This window comes from Malaya genurostris, chromosome 1, assembly GCF_030247185.1.
Source record: "Malaya genurostris strain Urasoe2022 chromosome 1, Malgen_1.1, whole genome shotgun sequence".
In the NCBI taxonomy this organism is placed as follows: Eukaryota; Metazoa; Arthropoda; class Insecta; order Diptera; family Culicidae; genus Malaya; species Malaya genurostris.
Window position 1 is genome coordinate 71,016,317 of NC_080570.1, and position 12,128 is coordinate 71,028,444.

Genomic DNA, 12,128 nt, shown 5'->3' on the forward strand with positions numbered 1-12,128 from the left:
CATTACTATTTACAATGCACTTATTTACACCGAAGCCATAAAGTCGTAAATTCGTTTTCGCCTGGGATGTCAGGATAGACATAGCACTTCGGTGTAAATAAGTGAGCTGAATGCTTTTACAAAGTTAATCCATGAATCGAAATAATAGCAGGTTTAAAAGATATTTAATCTGTCCAGTTTAAATACATATCCGGTGTAGCCTCTGTCTCTCCTAATAATTGTAGGCTGAATCCCGGTTGATTGTGGGCCGAGTAACAAGAAAAATAATATGCTGACTCGGCTAATGAGATGATTATTGGTGAAATTTCCCTACAAGTTTGCTGTACACTGTATGGTGCTATCTTTTGACAGTAGCGAGATAATCGATCACAGTCTCAATTAGTCAAAATTCCTTATTCTGTAGATCGCCTTATTGACGGATACCTTTTTCGCGCCCTCGGTAAACCGCGTTGTAGGAGATCCTACTGTATTTGAATCACATGATTTTATATAATCATTCTGTTTCCGAAAGCAATTGTGTCATAGAATTTATGCAACTTCAGCAGATCAATACTATGAATCACTAACTATCATCACGTGACTACTTCGTATTGGGCTCTAACAGGTGTTACGTCACCGTTTGCGTTTACTGTAATTAGTAACCTGGAAGAGGTAAAAGTACACACCCACAGAAATGATATACATATCACAATGCTAGGGACCTATAGTCAGTATTCGTGGATAGAATTTCTCACTAGGTGTCCAGTAAAAGTTTACACTCTGACTAAAACGGATGTAAATAGGTATCGTTTTGTACTACAGCTCTGCGAAATAAGCGTTGAATAGTAAACAAAATAATGCTTCAATATTCGAATACTGTTATCGTATTTGTGATACTATTTTCAATATTCATTCAAACAACGATTACGGTGAGTGCCGCCAAATATATCAATAGATTCGAGAAGTACTTTTAATCGTTTTTTTTAGCTGGAACCAGAGTTTCGCATCCTTGCGCCTAAATTCATATGTGGTCAATTACAAAAACAAACTACATCAAGCAACCACTCGAAACCAAACAACACCAGCTATCACCAAATAACAATTGGGTAATATTTAATTCAACAAAATAGAAAAGTATTTGATTCCCCTCTTATTTCTCGAGACTCGAATAAGTAGTACGGCACACGCATAGGGTTATCGATTTTTAACTTCTATGATTTATTCACATTCAGTAATAATTACGAGAAGCACGTTATGAAAGTCGCACCGTACCTGTCCCAGTTAGTGATGGGAAATATGGCATAAACATTCCGTTTCGTTCTCAAACACGCACGCAGCCTCCAGACAAAGGGTGGCCAACGACTTCACTACCGAGTAAGTGTCATGTTCAACCTTCTGGATGGTTTCATTAGTCAAAGACACACGCTCCAGCTCTGGCGAAGTGTTCGACTGCTAGAAAAACGGTTACACAAAGAATCGGACCAGATCTCGGATAACAATCGGATCATTATTGCGGATGGAGAACTGGTTGCCGCAGTAATCTATACGTTCAATATAGTTGGTATAGATGCCGACGGAACGAAGAGTCAAGGTCAGAATTTCACGATAATATACCGAGGAAAGAATGCTCGATCTTCTGTCGATCGACCGGGATCATCGTCCAGTAATGACGTGTCATTGATTCTGCTTGGCGCAGAAGTTAGCTATTCGGATGTGCCATTTCTGATGACTGCAAAGCTGATTTTTTGTAACCCTAGAAACAACTACAAGGTGTGTATCTATCGGTTTACATTAGATCAGTTTAAGAAATTTAGTTATTTCAGGTTCAATGGAAGATTCCCGGAGTGATAGATACCTTCAAAAGTCTCGAAACACAGTCCAATATGCTGGAGATCCCTGCTGGAATACTGTTTCCGAACTCAAGCTACGAACTGATTGTAACGATTTTCGACACAGACAACGGTGAAGAAATTATCGGAGCCACAATGAAGCTATCTATACTTAAACGCGCTACAAAAGGGTTTCTATATCCCGTGGAAACTCTTTCCGGATATGCTAGATCAACAAAAATTAATTTCGCCTTCAACAGGGCCTTTGATGGGAATTTTTCATTAAACTGTGTGGATGGTAGTGGAGATGATAGTTGTTCTAAGGATCTGGTAGTGGCAGGAAATTCAATTCATTTGCCATTGAAGAAAGTAACAAGGTTAGTGGCTTTTGAAGTTGATTTGGTTCGGAAAAAGGAGAAGAGCAGGTTAAAACTAGCACGTAGCATGGCAAAATGGCATTCCTTTGAGCTGATTTTTCACACAAATTTTCGAAGATCCTATTATTTCCTGATTGATACGAGTAATTATATTCTTCTTATTCCCAAGTCAGGGCCGGTGAAAGAGGTGGGTACGGTGGGTAGTACTACCCACCCGAAAATGTTTAAGAAGGGTAATTACCCCCCTGAAATTTCGAGCAATCCATTTTTTTCAGAAATAAATATGTAACGTCACTTATATGTCGGTAGGTACGATTGACGAAAAAATTTGACATGTTGGTTGGTACTTTCGAAAAATGAGGTTAGTTTGACATTACAAACGTCATCTCTGGCTCAATCCCGGAAGTAAGTTTTGAACAATGTGTTCAGCGGTTATTTGTAGATTTGTTTTGTGCGCCGTTCGATTCTCACCAGACACATTTTGATCGAAAATTCTCAAAGAATGATTTTCGAAAATTCGCAGACACAAATAAGTTTTTGCGGAATACAAAAGGCTGCTACCTTAATATTCAAAACAAATATTGGCAGTGATTTTGAAACTATGTGGATAGTCAACGTCAGCAGTGAACTATGTGGCAGTGATTTTGAAACTATGTGGGTTGTCTACGTCAACATTTCGAACAACCCCACAATAGTTTTATGTCGTATTTAGCCCTTAAATACGCAATTTTGTTTCGAAACAAAGTACGGAAAACGCTTCGAACTTCTAATTCACGCGATTTACGCGTAAAGTGATGTCGAAACAAAACAATATAAAAATCGACCTTGCGCTTTTAAGGGATAAATATTATTTCAATAATATCGTTCCTCCCGGTACGAAAAATTACCCACCTGGGCATAACATGTTTCACCGGCTCTGTCCCAAGTAGCACCTGTAATGAATAAGTTACAGGTGCTACTTGGGAAGAAGAAGAATATAATTACTCGTATCAATCAGGAAATAATCGGAAAAAGAAAATAAAACATATGCAGAAACAATTGGTTCAAGTTGTACGTTCCGCTAGTTATTTGGGGAATTGTACCTTGTCGTGACATATCATCATATTTCTGATGAGAAGGGAAGGGAAAAAGGAACATGGAAGGAAATTGTGAAGTGGAGAGCACAAAACAAAAATAAACAAATCGTGCTGCATCCCAGTAAAGGAATGAAATGCTGAATGATCTGCAGATACATATTAAATAAAACCGTCAACCTTCGAGAGGATTTAGAGATTTTACAAAATCGACACTGTTCTGCATTCCTGGAACAATATGTAAATAGATCAGTCGGTGTTGAACAGTCGTTCGCACCACACGCATATAGCTCCTGGCTCCTGGAATTTTTTTCTGGCTAGGTAGAGTTTCATTGATTCAAGGCTTCAGTCTTTTTCAAGGCTACCTGAATCACTAACAGTCTTTTTAAAGACTAACAATTAGTCAGCCTTTCTCAAGGCTATACAAAGAGTGATATTTGAGTGACTAAGTGATACAAAGAGTGATATTAGAGTGACTAAGAAATTAATCAGCCTTTTTTACGGCTAGCTATTCAAAGAACTATTCTTCGAACTAATCAGTCTTTATTAAGACTACCACAAAATCAGTCTTTATCAAGATTTTTCTAAACTAGGAGTCTAATCGAAGACTAATTTAGCCTAGTTAATTTAATTTAAAATTTCATCCATTTCAAAAATGCCTGCGTCCAACCGGAAAGGCAACAAGTCTAAGGCTAAAAATAATTCAATACGGAATAAATCACAATCCGTTATTCAACATTTTTCTAATAACATTCACGATCTTATAGAATCTGAATGTAAAAATAAAAGACAACGGACGACTTTCCCTTCCGTTGATTCTATGCCGTCTAACAATATTTACGAGATTCTTCCTGAATCCGATTGTAGCGACATAGAAGAAAATTCTTCAAAAATTCCCAAAATGGACGCTTGTCGTTCTGGGAAGAAACAACAATCTATGCCACCAGTGACGGTGATGATTTCCGACTTTAAAGCATTCCGCACTGAGCTTTCTACTTTTCTCCCGGAAGTAAAAGTCTCATTTCAAATCGGAGGAAGAGGAGAATGTCGAGTCTTGGTTGATGGATTGGAAGATTACGAACGTTTTATTCGATATTTGTCCGAGAAACTTCATAAATTTTATTCATATGATATAAAATCAGACAGACCCTTCAAGGCTGTCTTGAAAGGCTTATCAAATGATCAAAGTATTGATGAAATTAAAAATGAACTAAAAGAAGTGCTTGGTTTTGCCTCTTCCCAAGTAATACTTATGAAAAAAAGAGCGAATGGTACTTCTAAACCACGCTCTGGAATTTCCCATGAACTTTGCCTAATACACTTCAATCGAAGTGATGTAAACAATTTGAAAACTTTAGAAAAAGTTCGTTTCATTTCCCACATTAAAATTCATTGGGAACATTATAAACGGCATAATCGTATTGCAAACTTAACGCAATGTCGTCGTTGCCAAGGCTTCGGTCATGGAACCAAAAATTGTCATATGGATTTACGGTGTTAGAATTGTGGTAAATCGCATTCAAAAGACGTTTGTCCAATGAAGAAAACCACTGATAAATTTTCATGTTCAAATTGCAATGGAAATCATAAATTCAATTATTTGAAATGTCCTGTCAGGGAAAAAAATTTAAACGCTCGTTCGCTTAGACAACAAGTCAAATCAACGACCTTAAATTTACAGAACATACCTGAAAATCAAAAAACCGTTACAAATGCCACGCCTAATTCTTCTAAGGCACTGATTTCTTCGAATTTAAAACAAAAAACAGGTACGCCTTCCAATTCGTCTTCTAACGAAAACAATTTATTGACAGGTAGATCGACCTCGTCATCATCTTCTTCTAATGTCAGTTATGCCAGTATAACAGGTATAAATCTACCACCTATTTCTTCTAATGTAAATAATCAAAACACAGGACCGCCTTGCAGTTCATCTACTAACGAAAACAATTTATTGATAGGTAGATCGGCCATATCATCTTCTTCTAATGGCAGTCTACCTACAAATATTCCTTCAATGCCATTCGCTTCTTTAAATGAAGTTGATTTAGGCGATATAACTGAAAATAAAATGATCTACCTACAGGATCAACTTTTTCAAATGATCATCCGAATGAATTCGACTTCATCACTTTTTGAAGCATTTCAAATCGGATGGCAATTCGCAAATAATATTATAATGAATTTAAAATTTAACAGAGATGTTAAATAATTATTTGAATATTTTAAATTGGAATGCTCGATCTTTGAAATCGAGTGAAGATGAATTTTATAATTTTCTCAAAGTTCACAAAATTCTTATTGCCATTGTGACAGAAACTTTTCTTAAACCTAATGTCAAATTGAAAATTAATCTACATTATGTGGTTCATCGATTTGACAGGTTTACTGGAATGAGTGGTGGAGTTGCCATTTTTGTCCAACGGCAAATTGAACATCGAATTTTACCTTCTTTCAATACTAAAATTATTGAAAGCATGGGAATCGAAGTTGAAACCATTCATGGAATTTATTTCATCGCTGGAGCATATTTGCCATTCCAATAATTGGTGAACAATTAAATTTCTTTAAAGGCGATTTGAAAAAACTTTCAAGATATCGATCGAAATTTTTCGTAATAGGGAACTTAAATGCTAAGCATGTCCAGTGGAATTGTAGGCAAAATAACAGTAATGGTAAAATATTTCATAATCAACTCTCAGCTGGTTACTTCACAGTTCTTCATCCCAGTAATCCGACTTGTTTCTCTTCCGTGAAAAACCCATCTACAATTGATCTGGTTCTAACGGATCAAAGTCACATTTGTAGTGAACCGATTACACATGCTGACTTTGACTCAGATCATCTTCCTGTAACATTCAGACTTTCCAACGAGGCTATAAATAATCCAATTAGTTCTATATTCAACTATCATAGAGCTAATTGGTTGGATTACAGATCTCACATTGAAAATCATGTGGATCATGAAACTATTTTAGAAAATTCTGCGGACATCGACACAGCAATTGATCATTTGAATCATTACATTATCGAAGCTAGAAATTTTTCAGTTCCCAAAGCTCAAACTAAATTAAATTCTCCTATCATCAATGACAATCTTCAACTGCTCATTCGGTTGAAGAATGTTCGTCGACGACAATATCAACGTTCTCGTGATCCTGCTATGAAAAACATAGTTAAGGATTTACAAAACGAAATTAAACATAGATTTACTCTTTTGAGAAATGAAAACTTCTCTAAAGAAGTTGAACAATATAAACCATATTCTAAACCCTTCTGGAAACTTTCTAAGGTTCTTAAGAAACCTCAGAAACCAATTCCTGCTCTCAAGGAAGGAAATCAAATACTTCTTACAAATGGCGAAAAAGCTCAAAAACTTGCTCAGCAGTTCGAGAGTGTACACAATTTTAATTTGAACGTTATGAGTCCTATTGATAATTAAGTCTCACTGAAATATGATCATATTTCAACTCAAGTGTTATTACAAGATGACATTATTGAGACGAATTTGGATGAAATTAAATCAATTATTAGGAAACTTAAAAACATGAAGGCTCCTGGTAATGATGGAATTTTTAATATTCTTATTAAAAATCTTCCCGATGTTGCCTTGAGACTCCTGGTTAAAATTTTCAACAAGTGTTTTTCATTAGCTTACTTCCCAAAAAGATGGAAAAACGCTAAAGTAATTCCTATCCTCAAACCTGATAAAAATCCAGCAGAGACATCAAGTTATCGACCAATTAGCTTACTTTCTTCTATCAGTAAACTTTTTGAAAAAATTATCTTGTTGAGAATGATGTCTCATATAAATGAGAATTCAATTTTTTTACCAGAGCAGTTTGGATTTCGTCATGAACATTCAACTAGTCATCAACTTGTCAGAGTAACGAACATGATAAAAGCAAATAAATCTTCTGGGTTATCCACTGGAGTTGCTCTTCTAGACATAGAAAAAGCATTCGACAGTGTTTGTCACAAAGGTTTAATAGCAAAAATGTCTGATTTCCAGTTTCCATGTTCCAGTTCAAAATGATTCAAAATTATTTAATTGATCGTACTCTTCAGTTTAGCTATAAGAATTGTAAATCTGAATTGCTACCCGTACGAGCCGGTGTTCCGCAGGGTTCGAGCGTAACTCGAATCTTGTATAATATTTTCACTTCTGATCTTCCAAATCTACCCGTTTGTTGTCAGAAATCTCTATTCTGTGACGACACAAGTCTGTTAGCCACAGGTAGAAATCTAAGAGTGATCTGCAGTCGCCTACAAAGAAGTTTAAATATTTTCAGTGATTATTATGACGCAATTAATTATCTTTCTTCATAAGCCAAGAGCTTCTTTTCTTAAACCAAACAATAATCACATTCTCAAATTGAATGGCTTGGAATTGACATGGTCTGATCAAGCTAATACTTAGGTTTAACGTATGACAAAAAACTCACTTTCAAGGATCACATTGAAGGAATCCAGGCAAAGTGTAATAAATATATTAAATGCTTATATCCTCTTATAAACAGAAATTCTAAGCTCTGTCTAAAAAACAAATTGTTAATTTATAAACAAGTTTTCAGACCAGCTATGCTTTATGCAGTACCAATTTGGTCAAGTTGTTGTTCCACCAGGAAGCAAACGCTTCAAAGGATTCAGAATAAAATTCTGAAAATGATTTTGAAGCGTCCTCTCTGGTTTAGTACAAATGAGTTACCCAGACTCACAAATATAGAACCATTAGATTTAATGTCGACGCAATCTTCAATTGAATCGATTCGCTCTCTGTATTAGTTAGTAAGTTAGTATATAAGTTCCTTTTCCCCATTACACAATACAAATAGGTTTAGAATTTTCCCTACACAAAAATCTCAGAATTGCGGAAGCAAATGATGTCCTCATGGTAATAACTAAATCATATATATAATAGGGCTGAAAAGTCACCACTTGGGGCTGAACACCCTATTTAAATCTCAGTAGTTTAATTTTAACTTATATTTCAATAAATAGTTATTAAAATACACACAGTACTACCCAGTACGACTGCATTGCTTAAGCTCTTGCAGCCACTCAGTCGTCGGCACGGAAATACACCTTGATTTGGGAGCTCCTATTTTTGTGGTCTTTTACGACATGGAACTGGAAACCAGCGGATCAATTTTTGGTTGGAAATACTTCATATGACTTACGGGACAGGGGACCATAGTGTTATTCTTATCCAGTTGGGAACCACTACCGACAGTACACGGCTATCTAGGCTGCTCAGAAAGGGAAGTTGACATTGATAGTCAATTTCCATGGGTGGCCGAGGAGCCGGTGAACGTTCTTTAACGCTTAATCGGTTGCGTCATTTATTCGAATATATTCGCGAAACCGAAAGTGTCCGACAAAATCTATTTACACTTGATTCATGATCACACTATAGCTTCCAAACAAATCTTAAGATTGTCTACACAGGTGGAACTTATCGAGAAAATTGTACGGTTAGAAAAAATGCAATTTGTCAGTTACGTCTCTTATACACTTATTTTGAGTTTTAAATTTTGGCTATAACGTGTTATCAAAATTGATATATTTTTTCAATTCTCAGATATACAACTACTGTTTCAACTGAAGATTTCAAAACTTTATCGATCATTGTGATAGATCCGAAATCCACAATCAGTGTAACACTCCAGAAACAGCCCCCTTTGTATCTGATCCCAGGGCAACGTTACGATATCACTGCTGAAGTTAGCGGTCTGGTACCGAAATGTTCTTGCAACTGGACAGTAGTCAACGAGAAAGGATACGCTCATTTTGACGCTGTGTCCGTAGATACTCTAGGAGGCATTATCATTAACAATATTGAGGAAAACTTTCTCTCTGAATTGGTAGACTACGGTAACGACACAGTGGAACGAGAAGTTAAATTGAGCATTCCTGCAATGATAAACACGTCCAATCAAAGCTTGTTGCTACCAGATGCCCTTTATAAATTCAGACTGATTACCAAATGTCCGGAGCCGATTGACGACAGCGTCAACAATAGTGACGTAAAACCAAGCATGGTTAATAGTTATTGGGATATTATACTAGAAACAAATGCACCTCCAAAGGGTATTCATCTAGAAGTAAGTCCGATTCATAACGGAACAGCGATGAGCACTTTATTTACCTTATCTACAGGAACTGCTAAGGATTTAGATATGGATTACCCGCTCAGATATTCCTATTGGTATACGGTGGAAGGAAATTCTATAAACATTGCCGATTACTACGACGTAACGTCCACGGAAACCAAACTACCTTATTCGCCGGAAAAAATCGTTACATACTACATAGTTTGTGATTCGCGAGATGCCTGTTCGAGAGTCAGCGGCCCCTTAATCGCTACTAATCCGAACCTCTTTTTGGACGAACCACAAATACAATTTTGGATGGATGAAATACAACAAAATTTCAATCGAGGACATTTTCTGGAAGCAACGAAGATTGCTTTTGAAACATTACTCACACTGAAAAATCAAGAATCAGTTATTTACGACAAAACTTATTCTGATCTAATGATCATCCTACGGGAACAAATTCCAGCGATCCAAAAGGCATTTGTTGAAGGCTCGTTCTACATAAAAGAAGAGGCTATACTCCGATTTGCGCAACAGGTTAAGTTTATAATCGAATTTAAACATGGTAGCCAAGATCACCTTCTGGGACAACTGCTGAAACTCGTCGATTGCATTGAGCGAAAGACCAAGCGTCAAACTCGTTCCGCCAGCCCCAAACCGATTACAAACATTGTAGATACAACCAGCACTAAATTTGAATTGTATAAAAGTCTGATAAAATCACCAAATGGAACAAGAGAATTAAAGGGCATAGCAAAGGTACAATTATTGAGTTACATTCCAGAGGCAGCACAACGTTACTGTTCTAACCAACAAACCGGGTACTCAGACGAATGGTTTTCATTGGAAACCACAAGACTAAAACCCAGCATCAAATATCCTCCTAAAGGATCTATTCGTATACCTGGTGACACCATATTTCCACAACGCGCTGTTCTTAGTGGATCAGGGGGTCCAAAGATTGAAACTTTACTGGATACCGCATCCTATCTCTGTCTAGGTACGGTAATATTTAATGTAGACTTACTATCCACGGAGACCCCAAACAGCGAGCTCAGTATATATCATGTATTCATGATGGTGGTAGATAAATACGAATTTGGAGTGCTTGTGGAATGGACAACGGGCTCATACCTTTGGAACATTACCGTTGCATCGGATAGTCCGTCGAACGGATATCGGGTATGCAATGCAAACAAACATTTAATCATTCAAGCTAGATATTTTGTTCTATTGCAGTGTCAACTTTGGTCTGAAGGATACGATTGGACTGACAAATTTTGTTCAAATTCTGTTAGCGAAAATTATGTGTTATGTAATTGTAGCCAATTGAGTTATCTAAGGTAAAACTAATTGAACTTGTATTCATAGTTCATGTTTACCAATTTTGTTTTGCAGGATAATTTCACGTAATATGACCAATCTCACGAGCATAGTTCAAATCTCTACTACGACAACTGCTCCTGCAAAAGAACAACCAAAAACCACGCACGTAATTCCGCCAACAGTAATTTTTAAGACTACAACTGACACCGATATGATGACTTTCGCTCCCTTACACACGACATCTATCACAGGAGGAAGTATTTCAACGCCAACCTCAAACAGTTCATCGAATAATGCATCACAAGACGACACACTACCTGAATATGCTATCAAACCTTCATCAGCTGTATCGGTAGTCAATAATACATTTGTAAATATTACTCTAGAAAACATTGGTAATTTGAGGGCAAATCTAACTCGCCACCAACTAATAGGAGGAACATCTGGTCCTCTCGGGTATTCAATTATTGCTGCACTAACGTTGTGTGCAATTCTGACGGTGGTTGCACTGGTACTCTACAAAAGACGTCGTCGGACAACTACACTAGCAGAAGAACTGCAGGTCATAGCGTCCAGGGTACGCAGTCAATCACTGCCAGTTCGGTATGCGCGTTTTCAGGACGAGCACAACATGAGTGGCGACAATGTGTCTACCATATCGGACACAATTACCGTCTAACTATGAATTCATAATTAAATTACCTCTGAAACTTACTTGATTCTGTTTTGTATAAAAGCCACTCATCAACGATTGTAACTGGGTTTCATCCGATTATTTCATTAAAGCATTTATAAAGATCCTGTCTATTTTATCTGAAATTTAGATTCTCATCAATCTACACTAATACGTAGCACGAGCACAACTCCTAGTTAATATTTCTGTTCGAAGTTATCAACGCTGCTGTGACCTGTAACAGTGTTGTTACAGTGCTGCATTTTAATGGAAATGAGCCAATAGGTCGGTTTTGTTTCACTTTTAGATCGTTAACCATATGAAATATGAAAGACTACACATCCACATATACGTACACATATCCACGCGCAAAAATTTTCGCAAGACGATTTCGATTATAGAGGTTTTAACTTTTAGCCGGCTTAAGGGGCGGGTAGAATTTTTGAAAAGTCATGTATTATTTTCTTTATATTTTCTTATAGTAAAACATTTGAAGAATTTTCTGTGAAATTTTCAAGCCTATTGGAATGAAACTCTGGATATTATGGACCTTTATCTATAGCTATCTCATTCTACGAAGAAGCAAGAACTCGGCGCACAGACCTAAGATTTCTACTTCGATTGACTTCAAAACTTGACAAAACATTCTTGAAATGCTTCGTTATAATAAATTATAAAAGGAAAAATATGATTTTTTGAAATAACTGGTCTAACATGACCCTACGGGCTCCATTCAAAAACTACTGCGCCAATTTTTTTTCAAATTTTGCACA

General features: G+C 36.6%; 1 protein-coding gene across 3 annotated transcripts; it reads left to right on the forward strand.

Moving 5' to 3' along the window:
* The first annotated feature begins 680 nt into the window (after nt 1-680).
* LOC131440391 (uncharacterized) lies at nt 681-11,501 on the forward strand. 3 transcript variants are annotated; one of them, XM_058611650.1, is made up of 7 exons: nt 681-908; nt 967-1,085; nt 1,317-1,749; nt 1,803-2,185; nt 8,840-10,538; nt 10,596-10,699; nt 10,755-11,501. In XM_058611650.1, exons 1-7 carry the CDS (start codon nt 837-839, stop codon nt 11,359-11,361), a joined length of 3,417 nt encoding a protein of 1,138 aa, XP_058467633.1. In that variant the 5' UTR covers nt 681-836; the 3' UTR covers nt 11,362-11,501. The 3 variants fall into 3 exon arrangements, with proteins under 3 accessions (XP_058467633.1, XP_058467635.1, XP_058467634.1); XM_058611652.1 differs by having other exon boundaries at nt 891-908; nt 1,212-1,749; XM_058611651.1 differs by lacking the exon at nt 681-908 and having other exon boundaries at nt 1,142-1,749.
* The last annotated feature ends 627 nt before the right edge of the window (nt 11,502-12,128 follow it).

Excerpts from the sequence above, each read along its gene's own strand:
- LOC131440391 (XM_058611650.1), top strand. The coding sequence starts at position 837 with ATGCTTCAATATTCGAATACTGTTATCGTATTTGTGATACTATTTTCA. Across the intron at positions 2,186-8,839 it reads CCATTGAAGAAAGTAACAAG|ATATACAACTACTGTTTCAA; the intron begins GTTAGTGGCTTT and ends TTCAATTCTCAG. Across the intron at positions 10,539-10,595 it reads GTCCGTCGAACGGATATCGG|TGTCAACTTTGGTCTGAAGG; the intron begins GTATGCAATGCA and ends GTTCTATTGCAG.